This window comes from Pongo abelii, chromosome 21 (assembly GCF_028885655.2).
Source record: "Pongo abelii isolate AG06213 chromosome 21, NHGRI_mPonAbe1-v2.0_pri, whole genome shotgun sequence".
Taxonomy (NCBI): domain Eukaryota; kingdom Metazoa; phylum Chordata; class Mammalia; order Primates; family Hominidae; genus Pongo; species Pongo abelii.
This window is the reverse complement of record NC_072006.2, coordinates 46,325,615-46,346,095: the sequence shown is the minus strand read 5'-3', so window position 1 is coordinate 46,346,095 and position 20,481 is coordinate 46,325,615. Positions and strand designations below refer to the sequence as shown.

At 46.7% G+C, this 20,481-nt stretch overlaps 1 protein-coding gene across 6 annotated transcripts in view; it reads left to right on the top strand.

The window, feature by feature from the left end:
- The window catches only part of PTPRT (protein tyrosine phosphatase receptor type T), a 1,130,568-nt gene that overhangs the window by 1,093,019 nt on the left and 17,068 nt on the right, over positions 1–20,481 (top strand). For 5 of the 6 annotated variants that reach the window (XM_024238852.2, XM_063720525.1, XM_054542313.1 and 2 more), the window contains 4 exons: positions 3,058–3,193; positions 5,266–5,415; positions 7,641–7,814; positions 11,343–11,474. In XM_024238852.2, the coding sequence (XP_024094620.2) occupies positions 3,058–3,193; positions 5,266–5,415; positions 7,641–7,814; positions 11,343–11,474 (592 nt within the window). Of the gene's footprint in view, positions 1–3,057; positions 3,194–5,265; positions 5,416–7,640; positions 7,815–11,342; positions 11,502–20,481 lie in introns of those variants that run through there. The other variant, XM_054542314.1, reaches the window with a different exon arrangement.

The window sequence follows — 20,481 nt, the reverse complement described above, 5'->3', positions numbered from 1 at the left end:
TGGGTGACAGAGCGAGACTCTGTCTCAAAAAAAAAAAAAAAAAAAAGTCCTCCACCTACCCTAGTGTGCCTCTGCAGCTTGGCTTTCTTGGGAGGGACATGTTATCTTTTCTAGTGGCTTTACTCTTAGAGACTCCTCTTCCTGTGTCCCCCCATGCCCAGTGCTTTCCGATGAGACTTGGTCACCAGGTCAACTAACAAGAGGAATAGCAGTAGTGGCCATTGTTACTGTTGTTGCCTGAAAACAGTGAAATCACCAGGGAGGCAGGCTGAACACCGGCAGCATCTGCTGGGTCTGTCATGTGCACTTTACCCACATTATTTACTTCTCATCCAGTCTTGAGAGATGGGCATTATTAACATTCCCATTTTACAGATACAAAAACTCAAGTGCTGAGAAGGTAAACACAGAGTGGGGATATTTCATCTGCTTTTCTCCAGACACTTGCCCTCAGCTCCTTGACATGGCAGCAGGGCGCCTTGGTGGAAGCATGCTTCTTTTCATTTCTATTATTTTCAAAATCACTTGCCAGCCTGCAGGGTCCCTCATAGAGAGAAATGGACAGGACCAGGTTTTACCTTATTATGGAGAAGAGATACTTTCAGCTCTGACCTAGAAAGTCACATTGAGAATGAGTGGCATGTCTTTGAATCCTCCCAAATGGAGATGAAGTATCTTATCAAGGGTGTCCAGAATTGGAGGAGGATGGCCTTCCTGACCTGAAGGCTGGCCAGCTGGCATCCCCCTCCTTCCCAACACCTCTCTCTTCCAATATGACCTTGGGGCAGCCCATCCTTTCAGACCCTGGATGCTTGAGTTATCACATCCCGCCCTGGCAGTTTGTGTCAGTCAAGAGACCATGGAAGACTCCATAAGCTGTGGATGTCTGTCTCAGAGCCAGCCCCGTCCTCATTCAGCATCCATTTATCTTCCCAGCAATAGTAGCTACACAACCCCATTTCACAGAGAAGGCAAGTGAGGATGAGGAGGTAATCCTGGACTCTCTAAGTGTTTTGCATGTATTTTCTGCTTTATATCTCATAGCAGTCGAAGGGCAATAGTTCATTAACGCCCCCCATCTCTATATCCCAAAGAGCACCCAGATCAAGGGTTAGGGAGAAAGAAAGACAATGGCAAATGTTTATCATCAGGCCCTCTGTGCATGATGGCTCTATGCCGGTATGTGTCTCCTTAGCAGGTCATCTTAATGCATCTGAGCAGAGTGGTACCCACTCCTGGGGCCATTCTGAAAATTATTAACAAATGGGTTGGCTAAGTGCCTAAGAGAGAATGCCTGACACATAGTAAGCACTCTAATATATCATTATTCTCTACCTCTTAATGTTTTCTCTCCCTCCCCAGATTATTAATCCTTCAGGAAAGGAACACTGTTTTCGTATTCCCACTCCTAATGCCAGCATCTACTGCATCTTAGATTTTCAATAAATATTTGTTGAATATAATAGCCATTATTTATTGAGAAATTACTATGTATCCAGGCACAAAGCAATTTGTATGCATTATGCATTTTAATTGTAATGTCATGCAATTTATACATATTGTGCTATTAATGCTGTGAGGTAGATCTATTAATTATTATCAACATCATTTTATAGATGAGTATTGAAACCCAGAGAGGTTAAGTCATTTGCCTGAGGTCATGCAGCTGATAAGTAATAGAGCCAGGATTTAATCCTAGGGGTCCTTTCAAATATCCTGTGTTCAACTACTATGTGATGCTGAAATAAACACAGCTTTGTCCTCACAAGGACCCTGCAGGGAGGTAGGTATCTTAAATGCATCAGAAATCCGAAGCTAACAGACACTAGGCAACTTGGTCACCGCTGATAGTTCCAAAATTCAGAACCAAATTGGGCTGATTCTTTATACTAAAGCATGGTGAATATGAACACTGAAGAAAAAAACACATGAGTGACACCCTATACTCCCTCCCAGACACAGAGGCCAAGTCTCTTGAGTCCCCGCATCTGGATTTTGGGGAGTAGGTTCTGAAGCAAACTTAAGTCAGACTTCATTCAAACCATGAAAGTTTCTCATGAATGAAGACTCTGCTTCCAATGGGTGTACTTTCCAAATTGTTGTAGGTAGTGGTTCGCACTGGCCTGTGCCCCTTGGATTTACCATCAGCCAATATTGCTTTTTTGTCTTGTTCCATCTGTCTTCCTCTTTGTGTGTCTTTTGACATCTACGTTGTTAGACAAAGACACTTGTTTCCATGAGAAATGCAAGATGTGAAAACACAGTGGAAGGGGGCCTCCTTGACAGGCTGCCCGGCCTTCCCATCCAAAACTGCACATGTGTAAGGCACATGTCTTATGTGCCTCTTGGTCAGCACTGATGTTTCAGAGCCCAGCACTGATCTAGAAAGGGCTGGCCAAGGCCCATAGAGTCTCGTTGAGTTCCCCTACTATTTTGTACTTGGTCTGAGATTCTCCTAAAGAAGCCACTAGTGACCAGAAATCAAGCATGTATCAAGAAACTTGATCCCTGACAAGGGTCTCCGGATGGTCAGCTGCTCCAGTTTCATGACACTCTTGCTTCATGATCCTGGGAAAACAGCTGCAGGTGGAGCCAGATGCCAGCCTTTGAACATGGTGCTCCACCAACCACTCTCTGTCTTGGGGACAGCTCAGAGGACTCTAGTTTCTGTCCTGTCATTCACCTCCCCTCTGTTCTCTCTCCTCTCCTTCTTTGCTTCCATCCATCAACCCATTTGCTGAAAAAGAAAAAAGAGGAGAAAAGAAGGGTAGAAAATAGGAAAGACATGTCTGTGAGGCAGCTCCAGCATGCCAGGAACCATGCTAGGTGTTTTATGCTATATGGATGTATTATTTTATCCATCAGACAAGGCAATGGCATGTATATGTATGGTTCGCACGTGCATTACAAACTACACATATTAAGAAAGGAAATGTGGGAACACATAATCTAGATCCTCCCAGCAGGACCCTTGGGGATAGGGCTGAATGCTAGGGGCCTCCCCACGGCAGGTTCCCCCCATGAAGATCCTTAACACAGACCATACCTCTCTTCCAGTGCTGGGGCTGGGCGGACTGGCTGCTTCATTGCCATTGACACCATGCTTGACATGGCCGAGAATGAAGGGGTGGTGGACATCTTCAACTGTGTGCGTGAGCTCCGGGCCCAAAGGGTCAACCTGGTACAGACAGAGGTGAGTCCTAGGGGACCAAGACAGTTGGCCACCTGTAGCTCTGACCAAGGAGAAACGACCAAGGAGAAACATGATAGAACTGAGAGACCCATAGGTAGGGGCATCCTATGGAAAGGACCTGGGTATGAGAGAAGCAGGAGGGAGTAGACACGTGGCTTACTATGGTGAGGATACTGTGGAAGCTAGGGTGCCCCAGCCAACCCTGGAGGTCTACAGTGCAGGGAGTTCCACCAATGAAGAATGGTGGTGAGTTCTCCATCTCTGAGGCCATCCAAGCAGGGACAGAATGACAAATTTCAGGGATTATTTGAATCGTATTCTTGCCTTGGGTGAAGTGATAGAGAAGGAAAGAGAAGGACTGGCATTTATTCAATGACCACTACATGCCAAGCGATGGTTCAGTCACTGCAGTGAATGGTTTAATCAACAAAGTAATTGAGTACTTAAGCTGGGTGCTGGGGATTTCAAGAGATGTAACACACAGCCTCTGCCCTCAAGGGAGAAGCAGACCTTTAGGCACCTCTCTGTGCAGTTGGAGAGCCCAAGCCTAAGAGTACTGAAAAGAATTAATATTTATTGTTGTGTACCTACTGTGAACCAGGCAGCATACATTCTTTCTAGTCATGGTATTGTTTCTACTCCTCCAAACCAGCTATGGTGTAGCTCCTAGTATTATCTCCAATTTATCAATGAAGAAGAAACTAAGAAATTGTGTCCCTAAGACCTCACATACCAGACTGTGGTAGAACTTGGGTCCATGTGACCCCAAAGGCCTCTGCTTTTTCACCAGAACCACAATCGCACTAAGCAGCCTTTTCTGCCTATCCCACTCTGTGCCTTGGCTTATCATTCCTGTAATGAGCCCATCTTCTGTTCTAGTGAAGGCTCGGGGTGCCTGGGCAATCAGAGTTGAGACAGATAAGGAACTGTGCACATCATCAATCCTGCAAAGGGAAGTGACCCATGGCTTTGGTACAGCCAGCCTCTCTGACTCTGCAGTGAATACCACCACTGATTGGTTTACACACATAGGCTCTGAGCTAACTCACACAGGCCAGGCTTCAGGCTTCTAGCACTAAAGCCAAGAGGGCTGCTTTATCTATTCCAGGTTCATGCATGCAGAAGCCAGGCTTGCTGGTTGCAGTCAGACATATGGGGAGACATATTCAAATGCAGATGCATCACGTAGCATCTGGAAAAGCACTCTTTATAGAGAAACTGACCAAGTTCTGCAGAAAAGGTCACTCAACAAACATTTATCTAGGGCCTAGAAGTAACACCAACTTCTGCCTGGTGGATTAACAGATGGCTTTCCAGAAAGAACGAAACATTAAAGGTATGGAAAAGAGGGAGTGGAGTTTCAGGAGGAGAGAACAGCAGGTACAAAGAATTGAGATAGGAAAAGATATGACACATTTTAGGAGCAGATTATGAGACAAAGATTTGCGGGCAAATATATTGCTTGGAAGATAATCGCAAGACACACTGGCTGGTGAATGGGAAAGTGAGGCAGAGCAGGGAAGGAAACAAACAAAGGCTACTTTAACAAGCTGTTAAGCACTGTAGACAACTGGAGCCCAATTCTGCTGGGGAACTCTGAGATACATGCGTGTCCAAGTGATTCCACCTAAAGGGAGAGAGTTCTTAGATTTCTATCCTCAACTCTCCATCTGTCATTGCTTGAGGGTTACTTTCCACACAGCCCAAGTATCATCTCTGCCTTCAGCAGAGAATCACAGGTGTTTGCAGCAAGCAGCCTTCCTTAGGTAAAGGTGAAAGCTGAGGGGACATGGGCTGGACACCAAGAGCGCCTGCTACAGCATGTCTAGAAGTTTCTCATTTTATCAGTGACTATGCTATTACATTTTCTATAAGAAACAAGACCCACCATAGCTCAGGTGATCATTAGGAAACATGGAAATTTGGCCCTTTGGGTTACAGTATAAAAAGAATTCTGTAATATATTGATAAATCATGTCTATTCTTCATAGCCACAACACTAAATGTGGACAGCAAATTCCCAGGCCACTGTTCTTACCTAGCACCCCATTTCCTCTCTTCTGACTTCGCAGGAGCAATATGTGTTTGTGCACGATGCCATCCTGGAAGCATGCCTCTGTGGCAACACTGCCATCCCTGTGTGTGAGTTCCGTTCTCTCTACTACAATATCAGCAGGCTGGACCCCCAGACGAACTCCAGCCAAATCAAAGATGAATTTCAGGTATGAGCAAATCCCAGACTTGGTGACCATCTTAGTCAGTTTGGGTTGTTATAACAAATTTCCATAGATTGGGTGATTTAAATGACAGACACTTATTCATTACATTTCTGGAGGCTGAGAAGTCCAACATCAAGCTTCCAGTAAATCCAGTGTCTGGGGAGGGCTCACTTCCTAACTTTCAGATAGCCGTCTTCTCGTTGCATATTCACATGGTGGAAAGTAGAAGCCACAAGCTCTCATGTTTCTTCTTTTTTCATTTTTTATAGAGATAGATAGGGTCTCACTATGTTGCCCAGGATGGTCTTCAATTCCTGGGCTCAAGCAATCCTCCCACCTTGGTCTCCCAAATTGCTGGGATTACAGGTGTGAGCCACCACACCTGGCCCTACATGTTTCTTCTTATAAGAGCACTAATCCCGTTCATGAGGGTTCTATGCTCATGATCTAAACGTCTTCCAAAGTCCCAACCTCCTAATACCATCACATTGGGGGCTAAGATTACGACAGGGATTTTGGGAAGGATGAAAACATTTAGTCTGTAACAGTAACCCAACCAACTTCAGTAGCTCTGTGCACATTTGCAGGGTTTTCTTTGGGAATACTGATCTGTCTATGCACTTTCAGTGTCTGCTTCTCTAGGAAGCTGCAGAATCTATTCCAGAACACAAAATGCACAGCCATGAGCAACTACGCACTCAGGGATTACTGGTGCTTGTCTTTAACTGTGAATATGTTTTTTAACTGAGGTCTTATTCAGTTCTAGTCCAAATTGTGAATGGAGACAAATTTATACAAACGGGTGTGAATTTCATGCTCCTTCATCCCTGGAGGGACTCAGGTCCTCTCAGTATTTTTTCAGTAGACTCTTACAGCTAAAAGTGTGGTCTGCAGCCTGACAAACATGGTGAAACCCTGTCTCTACTAAAAATACAAAACAAGTTAGCCAGGCCTGGTGGCATGCACCTGTAATCCCAGCTACTCAGGAGGCTGAAGCAGGAGACTTGCTTGAACCTGGGAGGCGGAGGTTGCAGTGAGCCGAGATTGTGCCACTGCACTCCAGCCTGGGCAACAGAGTGAGACTTCATCTCAAAAAAATAAAAAATAAAATCAATAAAATTTAAAAACCTGTGGTCTGGAGACCAGCAGCATTGGCTTCACCTGGGAACTTGTTATAAATGCAGAATCTTGGACCTGGCCCAGATGTAGTGAATGAGGGCCTGCAATTTAACAAGATCTCTGAGTGATTTGTATGCATGTTAAACTTTGAGAAGTACTGTCCTAGAACTTAGCTCAGGTATACCAGATCCACACCTGGAAGCCCATATGGTCAGAGCTGTGGCCACATTGATTGGTCTAAGAAGCCTGGACATGAATCACTAAGTAAGGTAAAGCCAGAGTCCAGCCCTTTATCCCAAGACCAGTGTCAGAATTACACCTGGGCAACAGGAGCTGAGAACCAGGTATGAGAAAGCAAGGAAGCTCCAGGTCTTGCTTCAAGTCAGTGGGCAAATGCCAGGGGCAGATATCCCAGGCAGGCCAATACCTTAGCAATCCCTAAAACAAGTAGCCGTTATTGATTTGAAGTAGAGACAGAGGGCTGAATGAGGGAAGGTTGGAGGGTACAGAACACTGGTCATTGCACATAACATCTAGTCCATTGGATAGAACAGTTCAGCTCTGGCCTCAAACTTGCAAGATTTACTCTGCAGAGTCCAAACACAGCAATTTCCCAGACCTATTAGGGTTTGCCCCTCGGAGGTCTCTCATCTATCCTGAGCAGGTCATCTAGGCATCCTTCCATGCTCAGACAGCTTTCTCTCTGAGAAGAGTGCTGGTAAATCATTTCCCCCATTCCATGACAACGCAAGTGATGTTTAGCCCTCAGTAGGAATTGCCCACCCTTTAATGCAGCACTGGCTGAGCTGAACCACTTAGTTCATCTGGTTGGCAGTTACTATGAGACTGTGTCTGAGCCTGTGTGTGGGTGCGCTGCTTCTGCAGCCTTGGCGTTTTGAAGGTGTCACACAGCTCACACGCCCTGTAGCAGGGAGCAGGAGAGGACAGAACATCACCATGGAAGAGAAATGGGCCCTGGGAAAGGGAGAGTGGGGCTGCGCTTAGAGGGTGGAAATAGGTGAGTTAGGCTGAGTTGGAACATTACTGTCTCTTTTGCTCAGGGGCAGCCGTATGAGCAGGGCCTATCTATTCACCTTTGTGCCCCACAGACCCTCAACATTGTGACACCACGTGTGCGGCCCGAGGACTGCAGCATTGGGCTCCTGCCCCGGAACCATGATAAGAATCGAAGCATGGATGTGCTGCCTCTGGACCGCTGCCTGCCCTTCCTCATCTCAGTGGACGGAGAATCCAGCAATTACATCAACGCAGCACTGATGGATGTAAGCCAAGCCTGGGCAGAAAGCTCCTAGCTGGCATTCTAGGGCAAATATTCTTCCTGAGGTGGAGGTGGCTGGACCTCAGGGCCCTGACCCCACCAGCCAGCCCCCCTGCTTCTGATCTACTGGTCCCAAGGACCTTTGTTCCCCTGAAGGCTCTGGTCCAAACCTAGACACAAGCTGGGCTCTTGGCTCCTTTTCTCATACAAAGAGCCTGGAAAGACAAAGAGCCTGGAAAGAATAGACAGAAGTGTAAGGTGGCTCCCATGACACCATGGCAAGTCTACAGGCCTGCCTAGCAACCTCTTCCATTCCCCACAGAGCCGACTCTCAGCCTAAAGTTTAGTAAAGCAGGTATTTTCTATGCTGGGCCTTGGCCTGAGTGTGGGAACACAAGACGGTGCAGACACAGGTTCTGCCCTCTGGTAGCTCCCATGAAGGTTCCAGATAACTCCTGTGCGGAGACAAAAAATGAGGATGGCACACAGTAGGGGCTCAGTAAATGGTTATTGGGAAAGTAGTGGGAAGCAGTAAAGCATGGGGTGGAAGCAGGCCGTGTTCCTGGCTGTCCTGTGAGGGGCACTGCCCCCTGCTTTCTTGTCATCAGGTCCAGGAAGGGGCTTCACCCTGCCCTGGTTTGGGATTAGGGTCATGTTCCTGGTCCAGTGAGCCTAGGCTTCTCCCCTGCGTTGTTCGGATACTTCTGATTATCTGCAGCAGGAAGGAACTATGGACCATCTACTCCCAGCCATGTACTTTTCAGCAGAGAAAACAGAGGCCAGAGAGAGAAAGAGACTTGCTCAAGGTCACCCAGGGAGCTAGTGGCACAGCCCACACACAGAGCTCCTGGGTCACACTCTGGAATTCATTTCTTGAGCCTCCCCGCAATTTGCTGGATCCAATAAGATGCAAACATCTCACCTCCTGAGGCTCAAAACCAAGAACACCATTGCCTGATTATAATGGGCTCTTTCAGCTTCCCCTCCCCAGCCCATCTGAGTTCACATCCATCTAGCCCATGTGGCCCTCCTATCTCACTCAGAATAGACAGAAACATGGGATGCTCTCTCCTGGGGTCAAGGCCAACAACTTCTCTGACCTCTAATCCTCTTGAAGTTTCTCCCCAAGGGTCTGGGTGTTAGAGGCAGGAAGGTGATGGAAGGTCAATGCCTACTCCAGCTCTCTAGGGGCCTGCCCTGGCCTCTGTCCACAGAGCGCCCATATCCTCTGTAAAAACCCTAGCTCCGGGTTCAGAATCAGGGAGTCTTGGCTTGGTCATAGCAAGTAGCTAGAGGTGGAGAGAAGACCTTTGGCATTAGCTTATAGCCTAGAGCCTTCTAAAGTCAATGAGTGCATGTATGTGTATGTGTGCATGTAGGTGTGCATTATGTGTGTGAGTGTGGTGAGAAATGGAGCCTAGGGGTGCACCCATACTTCCAATTTCCTCCTAGCTTTGTCTCCCACTTCTCCCAACACCCCCTCCCTGCCTTCCTCATCCAGGCAAAGATCAAATAAGCTCCTGGCCTCTACTTAATAGGTTAGATACTGCCTGGAGTCAAATGCCTTCTGCCAGGCTGTGATGCTGATTGTATTCTCTTTGTCCACAGGGCATTTCTCCTGTGAGCCATCACTGAGGCCTTTGCCTTTCTGATATTAAAAAAAAAAAAAAGTCCTTATCTGTATTCCAGCCCAGTCGGTGTATTATCTGGTAACCATAGCAGCTTTGCTCCTAGCAGAAAAATATGAAGTCCTCTGGGTTAATTTTTAATGTTTCCCCTGGTAAAGGATGATGTTATCCATGAAATGGATTGCCGGCTGATCCCTGAAACCCGGCAGGAGCACGGATCTCGAACATATTTTCAGATAAGGCTTTGTCAGGCGTGCTGGCCTAATAGAGCATTTATCACAGAGACAGGGAAAAAGAAAAGAAAACTAACATTCACTGAGTGTTGGGCACCATGTCGGGCCCTGGACTTGCACTGTCCCATTTTGCATGTGGGTACTCTCATCCCCATTTTCTGATGAGGTCCTCAGGGTCAGAGTATTTTCATCACTTGATCAAGGTCAAGTAGCTCAGAAATGGGAGCCAAGGATTGAAGCCCCAAGTCTGTTAACTCTGAGAGCCTCAATGTTTTTCCATGTCTGGAAATGGCTCAAAGATGATGCTGTCTACAGCTAGAGAGTTTGGCTTTTGGAAAATAAATTATTTGCCTCTGCCCACCCAGACCCCTCTTCTGAACATTCTACTGGCCAGACAAAGGCCCTCGGAAGAAGGGCCCCCCCAGCCAATGCACACGTGACATCCATGTTTGCAAGGCTTTGTCATGCTTTTTCCAGGGTCTTTGCCCTCTTGCCTCTTGCTTGTAACTGCACTGAAAACAGCTGTAACTCCCCCAGAAACCATCTCTTGAGAAAACGTATCAAGCACATGAGCCACTGATGAAGTGGAGAATCTTTCCAATTTTTTCAAACACATGACTTCAGGGTGGGGGGAAAACAGGGCCCTGGTTGAAGCTGCCAGAGCACCCCCCCCCCTCCCCAGGCCATTTTCTCTGGGCCTCTGTTTCCCTATCTGCAACATGGGACTGAATTTATTGTCTTATTCACTGGAGTGGCACTGTCTAGCATGTGCCAGTGACAATACCAGTGCCAAGGACGTAAAACAAAGTCAGGGGTGTTTCTGCCCTGCCAGTAGGCTTACATTCCGGCTCTTGTTTGCTGGCCTTTTCACGTGCAAATCTCATTCAATCTGTGTGACATCATTCCTTTGGATTTATGATTTCCGTTTTCCAGGTGAAGAACATGAGCTTTGGAATCATCTAATAACTTGACAGTACTTAGCACCCACCCTGCCAAAAAAAAAAAAAAGCACTCTACAAATGAAGTTTGAATGAATGGATGAATGAATAAATGGGCGAATGGATGGACAGATGGATGACTCACAACTTACCTGTGGTAAAGCTGTACTTGAACCCCAGGTCTACCTGACTATTAATAATACATGTGTCCTTTCCACTGCCCCATTGACTCACACAACACAGTGCCCACCTTGCCAGGCCAACTCAGCCCCTCATTCCAGCCTGGAGGCAGAAGGGAACCTGCCCCTTTGGGAGAATCTCAGCCTCAGGCCGACCCAAAACCTTGCCCAGCATTATGGGCACAGGGACACAGCCAATCCCTTATATCCCAAGAGGTGTCTTGACCAGCAGAGCAACAAATCTGCATCTGAAATCTTTCATTTCATATTGTAATTATGATTATTTGCTGAGCTCCAAGGCATAAATAATTTATCTGGATAATCCCATCCCAGTGACACTTTCCTAATGAAATGTCTTAGTTTGGAGGAGAATGTATTCATTATGAGAAGGTCCCCTTTGCCACCAGGGCATGGAGAGATAAAAGAACAGGCAGGTGTTTTGTATAATCTATTTGGCAGGCTCTGGAGCCTCTGGCCTCAGTCCGGGCCTCATCATCATCAGAATATCACTGATGGATGTGTAATTTACGAAGCCTGTGTCATTCCTTTGTCAGAGCCACAAGCAGCCTGCTGCCTTCGTGGTCACCCAGCACCCTCTACCCAACACCGTGGCAGACTTCTGGAGGCTGGTGTTCGATTACAACTGCTCCTCTGTGGTGATGCTGAATGAGATGGACACTGCCCAGGTAGGAGGAGGCCGAGCCAAGCCCTAGGTGGGTCAGGGGGGCCATGCTCTAAACCTGGAGGGAGAGCCCTTGACAGCCAGTGCCTGCCACATCTGCCCCAGCTAGCTGTCCTGTAATAAGCAGTGTCTGGCCATGAGCATCAGACAAGCCATTCTGCTGCCTACAGAGGGTCCTGTCACCCCCCAGACCTCCAGCAAAGACTCCCCCTGCCTGTGGGCTTTGTCCAACTCCCTGCCTGGGACCAGACTCTGTTGCTCCATCTCACAAGCATTGATTATTGTCTTGCTCCAAATCACACAGATCTTGCAGAGCCAGGAGGCTGCCTCCCCCAGCACTGAGCACCTGCAGCCCTGAATAATACCCAGATGCCTGGCCACACTCACCTCCCTTCCCCCTCTGCAACGCAGCCTGTACAGACAGAGCCTGGGACTTGAACCTTGGACACTTTACCCACTGGCCACCCCACCAAGCCCCAGTTCCTCACGGTTGACCTTTGTGTCCCGGCAGGCTTCCTGCCTTAGCCCCTCTGTTCTGACAGCTCCAAGCATCCCTTGCCTACAGCATATCCCCATACTCAGGACACAGGACATGTATCTTGGGACAGTTTCTATGCCAGGGCAGCCATTCTGGAGTGGAAGAGCTGAGAATGGTCCTTCAGATTTTTAAAAATCTATCCTTTCACTGCCTTAAATAAAACTTAAAGTAACATTGCATTCCCATATGAGAGCTGGCCTCGTGCAGGCCTTGGATGGGAATTTAAAAATTTTTTAAACAGACCTGAGCTATAGTTTCAGCCCTCCAAAAGCTCATGGTCTTGCTCCAGAGACAGATGAGCGCATTGTCCCAACCCCATATGGCTGTGTTATAATAGAGGTCAGCAGTGAAGTGCTGTGTTGGCCAGGAGCAGGGAGCCGGAATTAATTCTGCCCAGAGGGTGAGAGAAGACTTCAAAAAGAAGGTGACTTTGGCCTTGAAGAAGGCAGAGGAGCTTTAGGTATATGGAGGCTGAACTCACTGGGAATAGGCATTTCAGGCAGAGGGAACAGCAGAGGCAAAGGCGAGGCAGGGGATGAATATACATAGACTTATTTGCGGAACAGTTTATGTTCCAGTGTGGCTGGGACCTAGGGGAATATCAGGAGGAGAAGAATGTAGTGAGGCTGAAAAATGCAGCCGAGCCCAGCTTGCAGAGAGGTCCCTGTGCCAGGCTAAGGAGCTTGGGTCTTGGTTGGCAGCATAGCAAGCTTCAGACTTTTACTTTGTAAGCAACAGAATCCTTTCTATGAATAAAAGCTTTCATGCAAGCCCAATGTATGAAAGAGGGATGACCAAGAGCTGCTCATGATGAAGCAGTAGGCAGGGGTTGGGCTTCCACCCACACTGCCGTCTCATTTTCTCCTGGTGCCCTTAGAGGGGTCGGTCCTTTGTGGGACCACTGGAGTTTGGTGGAGCACAGTTAGAAATACTTTCTGTGCAGGAAGGTGAAACACTGGAGGGTTGACAGTGGTATAACACAGCCAGGGTTTCTGTTAGAAAGATGGGTCTAGAGGCTCGGCATGGTGGCTCATGCCTGTAATCCCAGCACTTTGGGAGGCCAAGACAGAGGATTGCTTGAGGCCAAGAGTTCAAGCCCAGCCTAGGCAACACCATGAGACCCTGTCTCTACAAAAAAAAAAAAAAAAAAAAAAAAAAAAATTTTTTTTAATTACCCAGGCATGGTGCTGTGTGTCTATAGTCCCAGTTACTCAGGAGGCTGAGGCGGGAGGATTGCTTGAGCACTGCAAGGCTCAAGTGAGGTATGATCCCACCACTGCATTCCAGCCTGGGTGACAGTGCAAGAACCCATTTTTTTTGTTTAATGACTCTTACTCTGTCATCCTGACTGGAGTACAGTGGTGCGATCTTGGCTGACTGCAACCTCCGCCTCCCAGGTTCAAGTGATTCTCATGCCTCAGCCTCCCATGTAGCTGGGATTTTTTGTATTTTTAGTAGAGATGGGGTTTCACCATATTGGCCAGGCTGGTCTCAAACTCTTGACCTCAAGTGTTCCACCTGCCTCGGCCTCCCAAAGTGCTGAGATTACAGGCGTGAGCAACCACATCTGGCTGACCCCATCTCTTAAAAAATAAAAAAAATTAAAATTGCAAAAAAAGGTAAGAATAAAAAAGAAAGCCAGGTCTGGGGATCAGTGCAGGTAAAAGGCCAGAGGAAAGACCTGGAAACCAGGAGACCGGGGAGGAGAATGTTGCAAATGTGCAGACAATAAAGGTAGTTATCTGAACTGCAGAAGTGGCCAGGAGGTGAGAGGACTGGAATTGGATGTGAAAACATTTCCAGACTTAAGTCCCCAAGGTTTAGGGAGCAGATGCAGGTGGGAGGTGAATAAGAAGGAAAGTTGCAGATAATGGCAGGATGTTGAGTCTGGGCAATTAGGCAACCAGGGATATAACTGGTGAAAATATGAAAGTCAGGAAGGTAGGGGAAGGCAGCGAGAAGAGCAGATGAGCAGGGGATGAAATTGAGTGCACCTTGGGATGTGCCTGTGAGAGATGTTCCGGAGAGATTCTATTGATTCAGGCAACCCATATTTGTTGGGCATCTGCTATTTGCTGGAAGCTATTCTAGGTGCTTGGAATGCATCACTGAGCAACACAGACAAAGCGAGGCATAAAAAAAAATTCCCATCTCTCATGCAACTTCTATTCTAAAGCAGGAGACAGATAATAAGCAACACACATTCTCTCATGTGCTCAGTTATAAGTTAGAAGGGTGACACGAGTGTTTGGAAAAAGGCAAACAAGAGGGCAGGGTAGTAAAGATCAGAACGTTGGATCTGGGACATAGGATGTCATTGCAATAGGATTGTCAAGGTGGGCCCTATGGAAAAGAAAACATTTGAACACAGACCTGAAGGAGGCGAGAGAGTGAGCCATGTGACTCTCAGGGTGGCATCACAGGCAGAGGGAACACCTGCACCCAGGCTGCGGGGTAGGCACACACCTGGTGCCCTTGAGGAACAGCACAGAGGCCATGGGCAGAGCAGCACAACTGTGGGGAAAGCAACGGAAGGTGAGGTCAGAGGGCTATGGAAGACATAGAAGAACTTGGGCTTTCACTCTCAGAGAAACAGAGAGCCATGCACATGTTTGAAGCAGAGGAGCAACATAATTTGCCTTTTTTAATAAAAGCATCCCTCTGGCTGCTGTGTTGAGAATAGATTGTTGGTGCAAGGATGGGGAAGAGTGGTTTCTGAAATGGAAGCAGAGAGAACAGACAAGAGACTACTGTGATAATTCAGGTGGCAGGTGAGGTTGGTTGAATCGGGGGGTAGATTCTGAAGGTAAAGCCAACAACACATCTAGAGAGACTGACTATGGAATAAGAGAGAGAAAGAGGAATCAAGGGCCAGGCGTGTCTGTAATCTTACTTAGCACTTTGAGAAGCCAAGGAAGCAGGATCACTTGAGGTCAGGAGTTGAGTCCACGAGTTAAAGACCATCCTGGACAACACAGTGACACCCTGTCTCTACAAAAGAATTTTTATTTTGAGATGGAGTGTCACTCTGTCGCCCAGGCTGGAGTGCAGTGGCTCGATCTCAACTCACAGCCACCTCCTGGGTTCAAGCGATTCTCCTGCCTCAGCCTCCCAAGTAGCTGGGACTACAGGCGTGAGCCACCACAGCCAGCTAATTTTTGTATGTTTAGTAGAGATGGGGTTTCCCAATGTTGGCCACACTGGTCTCGATCTTCTGATCTCAGGTGATCTGCTGATCTTGGCCTCCCAGAGTGCTGGGATTACAGGCATGAGCCACTGCGCCCAGCCCTACAAAATAATTTTAAATGAGCTGGGCATGGTGGTCCATGCCTGTAATCCTAGCTACTTGGGAGGCCGAGGCAGGAGGATCACTTGAGCCCAGGAGATCAAAGCTGTGGAGAACTGTGATCACACCACAGTACTCTAGCCTAGGGTGATAGAGTAAGACCCTGTCAAAAAAAAAAAGAGGAATGAAGGATAATGCCAAGGATTGGGGCCTGAGCAATAGAAGGTTAGAAACTGAGATAACTATAAATAATAAATAAATGAATTCTCATAAAACAGAGTTCTGGAACATTCCCTGCAGAGTTTTGGAGTCTGAAGGCATCACCACCCTACGCTTTTGGCTGAAGAAATAAAACAGTGAACTCAGCTCATGAGCCTGGGCGTGAAGTCTGGCCTGCAAAACCCTGTTTGCTCTTCTCTTTTTCAACATTGCTTTCTGCAAAACCAGAGCTCAGGCACAGAGGATGACTTTCAAAGAACTTCACTTTGGGACATATAAAACCTTTGAAACAGAGGGCAAGGTCATTGGCTATAGCTCCCCCTTTCAGGGTGGGTCCTGGGTGAATGAAGAATCTTTCAGGCCCAGATGTTGGTACGGAGTTTGAGAACTGATTCTCTAAATGCAAAAACATCAGGCTCAGAAGTACCCTGAGGTTGGCTGCCATATGCAGCTGGCAAGCATTCCCTGAAACCGGCAGATGAATAGAGCACTTATTGATATAAATATCATCACCGCAGCAGCTGGGCGCCTTATGAAAATAAACAATGACACAGCATGAGCATCAGAAAAGCCGCCCTCGGCACCTGGAGGGGCGGTTCTTTGAAGTGGCGTCAGCATCTGTCTGCCTGCATGCTCATGCCAAGGCAGCCTCCAAGCTAGCCCAGCCTGGCAACATGGACAGGTCCGCCTTAGGACCTGAGCATTGCTAGGTCACTCCTGAGAGGACCGATGCCATCTCCTGTGGTTTGCCTGGGAACCATAAGAGCGTATGTTGGGGATTGGGCAGGGCTACCTGTAAGCTGCAGCAAAATAAGAAGAGGGTGTAAGCTCTCACAGAGCCTTATTTTTTTTGCACTGCTGGCTAAATCTGCCCCTGCTCAGAATCTTATACTACTTCATTCAATCAGCCCCAAATATTCTTTCATTCTCTGCAGTGGTTGCAGTTCAAAGGTAATTATGATCAATGAGGGCTCAAAATAAAGGCTTTCAAACTTTTGCATTCAACCTTACAGATTTTTCTAACTCTTTAGGACTCCAAATGTCTGTGGTCAGATTTGTGGGGTAAAATCCTAGAACCACGCCAGCCAGCAAAGCATGCTGTCGCTTCTCAGACTCAGCAGAAAGAACGTTTTCAACCACATCCAACAGCATTGACAAGATCTTTTCCATCTTTGTGGTCTCTATGGACCACCAGAAAGACACCAGAAAGAAGCCCTCCTTGCAGTCATGCCACACTCACCATACTGTTTAGAGAGCTCAGGAGATCCTCCACGCCAGCCAAAGGGTGGGGCTGTGTGGTGGCCAGAATCATGGCCCCACCAAAGATGTCCACATCCTAACCCCTGAGACCTATGAATGTGCTATGGCACCTGGTGTATGGAGCATACAGGGATGTTTCTTTCCTTTAAAACAAATAAGAGTCCACAACTTATATAAAAGCCGAGTTGCTCAGTTCTGGGGCTCCCACTGTGGAAAGCCTGAGAGATCAGGGATGCAAAGCCTTTTGGAAAGGTGAGGGTGCCTGAGTGCAAGGATAATGGGGGCTGTGATGGATTCCCATGGAAGTGAGAGAGGCAAGCTCCTCATTCTTCCAGGAGAAAAGCAGGGTGCTATTTCAGAGGTGTCTCTTGCTGCCATTGTGCCTCTAGGGCAAATAGCAACTCCTAATATCCCCATTTTCAGTCTGGGCTTGTGAGAACACAGCCTAACACACCAGCAAAATATGCAAAATACCCAGCCTGCATCTCAGCCAGCCTCAGGTCTGACTTTGCAAGGGGCTGTGTCTCTGTTTCTGTCCCCACCAGAATGGTACGGGTAACAGTAAAAAAGAAACCTGGGGTCAAGAGACCTGAGTTCAAATTTTAGCCTTGGTACTTACTCACTGTGTTGCCCTGAGCCAGTTCCTTTACTTTCTCCAAGTCTTAATGTTATCATTTGTTAGATTACTATAACCTAGATGTTAGCCAAGTTCATTCTGTCTTTGAAGATTTAAATAAAATTTGCTCTGTTCCCTACTGCCCCCATCCTGTGGGAAAACCCAGTGTCCATCCCCAATATTTCTGAGAATTCTGAGGGGGTTGTATTCTCATGTTTACTTCCAAGTTTCAGCTGAGGCTTTAGTTGGAGAAATATAAGCTTCATATCCCAGCAATGCCCATGACTTAAAGTTGAACATCACACATCCTCTTTCTGAAGCCCCACCTTGCCTCCTCAGCTCTCACTAGCACTAATACATCTTCCCCTGACCCTGTTGCCCAAACCATTTTCTTTCCCTGTTTACCTCCTTTCCCATCCCTCCCTTCTCAGCTCTTCCACCCTCTCCCCAAAAGTTGTTCCTTTCTTAAGCTGCAAAATCTAGCCATCTCCTTAGTACCTCTTTCTAAAACCTGCTCTGAGCCTTGCCTCCCACCCCAAGACTCTTCTGTAGGTATGTTCCTAAACTCCAACCCTTCCTTCCCCGAAACGAACTCTGATGCAGCTGTTATAAGTTTCCACCCACTATGTGGAGATTGTATTATGGAGCTTCATGGGACTACTGGGAGGATACATTGAGGAGAGATGTGTGAATCTCGCTCTCTCTCCCCCTCTCTCTCTCCCCTCTCTCTCTCCCTCTCTCCCTGTCTTCTTTATGCCTTCATTCACAGTCTGCCTTCCTTAACTGGACATAGTATCAAAGCCAATTATATATTTTTGGATCTTTATAGAATCTGTTTAAAGGAATTTTATAATCACTGATGCTGAATTTTAAAAACAATTCAGGAAACTTACATTTCTCTCTTTAAAATACCAATTCACTTCACCTTTAGGTGGCCTGGGATTGATTTGTTCACTCTGGGTCACAGGGGCCTTAATAAATAGAGTCCTTCATTTCTAACGCTATGATATTACTTGGCCTTTTCATTTTATCAAAGTATTTTTAATTAAAGAAAGGCATAACTAAGGTGCACTGAAATATGCTCTAAAAATGTTTATCCCAAAAATAGACCCATATGCTAGTTTTCACTCAACTCATCAGAGCATGTTTATTCCAGTGACTAACAAGCTTTCTGATTCCATCAGCAAGAAAAAGATGTTTAATGCGTGACGCTACCTCTGCATTTGTTATATATCACATGTGAACTTGCACCCTCCAAGGACATCTTTTCATGGCCCAAACAGCTATGGAGAGCACTAGGTGGAATAATGTATGGCAGCTGTTCCAGGGCTATCCACACAGGCTTCACAACTTTTGCTTGGTTTAACTTGTTCTGACAAAAGACAACAAAAGTCCCCTCTTTTTTGGAAGAAGCATGATTATTTCTAAATCATTAACAACAACTGGACTGACTTCCTCTCCCCGGTGTGTTCATCACCACTACCTGTATGTATCTGCAGTGGCAAAGCCCTCCCCCTTCAGGCAGTATCACCTTTCACCCTCAGACCACTGGAAAAGAAAGGGTAGGAGAGAGTGCTTACTAGGCAATGAGGTGGGAAAAGTCAGTTGGTCTAGACTCTTGGCTGAAGGATTTGAATCTATTCTTGGATCAGCCAACTTCAAAAGTTTTCCATCTAAGGAAGAAAATGTCAAGGTTGCATTCAGTGTAAGTGTGGCCTTTAGGTCAGCTAGGTCCTCATGATCTTAAAGAGGCAAGTAGGCTTCCTAGAATTCACATTTCCTGAGCCTTAAGAAACCATAAGCTTTCCCTCCCCAGGAGTTGTATAAATCGCAGATGCTTACGGGCTTATATGAAAATTCTGGCTCCTCCACTCACAGATGTGATCTCTGTTCCATGTCTTTGTGAGCCAGGGAGCCGAGCTCAGTTTCTTGCTGGTTTCTGCAAGAAATACATGCACAGTATGCATTTTACATGCTATTATGAATTTCTGGAATATTTCGGAGGTTAGGAGCAGGGTTATGTGGCACACTGAGTTGCCTTTTATACCTCATTGGTTCTACAATGATCCCAACCTTCCTCTTTTATCTTCTGGGTCATTCAGCTCATCAGAGCAACCCACAGATCTCTGTTTTTTGACATGCAGTATCCCATATCTAGGATGCTACTCATCTTCACAGCTACCCCAAGCTGGCTGATCCAGAATTTTCACAACGGCAGTCGTTTGAGTATTATCCTAAAGAGAAATTTTCATAAGAGCTACTAAGTGGAGAAAAAAAATCATCTATGTATCCATCTTGGTTTGAGGAACCCTCCCCCATACTGCCTAATAATCACAGCTTACATTAATTGAGTACTTGCTAGATACAGATCCCTATGCTAAGTAGACATTAAAATTCACAGCCACTCATAACAAACTGGAAAAGCTAAGAGATGTAGCCAAGCCATTCAAACTAGAAAGTGATAGAGTCAGGATTTGAATCCAGGGAGCTTCAAGAAGAAACCCCAATGCATTTTCGTACCTTTTGCTACACAACATAAGCAAACCAAAATGGTAGCATCCATTCAGGTGCAGCTACAGCACTTGAACACCAGGACAGTCTTGAGCTAAACCACAGAGGATGTTTCTTGTTGATGAGAGTCATTTCTGAGCCCCAAAGAGTCAGTGGGAAGAGAAAACATGGCCCCCCTGCTTTCTTTCTCTTATTTCCCATGGCTAGAATATATGCAGTGTCCCAGGCTGCAGAGAAACCCTGATGATCCCTGGCAGCTCAAACACCACATTTGCCAGCACATCACCCTGCTGAATTCACCCATTCTGCTGCTGTTGTAGTCTCACAAATTAGGGCACCCAAGTGAAAGGATGACTCTGATTTAGGATTAGAGAAGCCTGCAACCTTCCCCAGCCCTCTGGGCATTATGAGAGAGTGACCCAGAAAATCGAATGCAGAGAAGTGTCCTGAAATATAGGAGTCTTGTTTGAGGTGTAGCAGAATCTATTAGCTTGAGAAATTGGTCTGGAAATCTTATTAAAAGAGACAAATCATTCCACATTCTCTCCAAACTGAAGATATTGGGGGTAATAGGCTTTCCC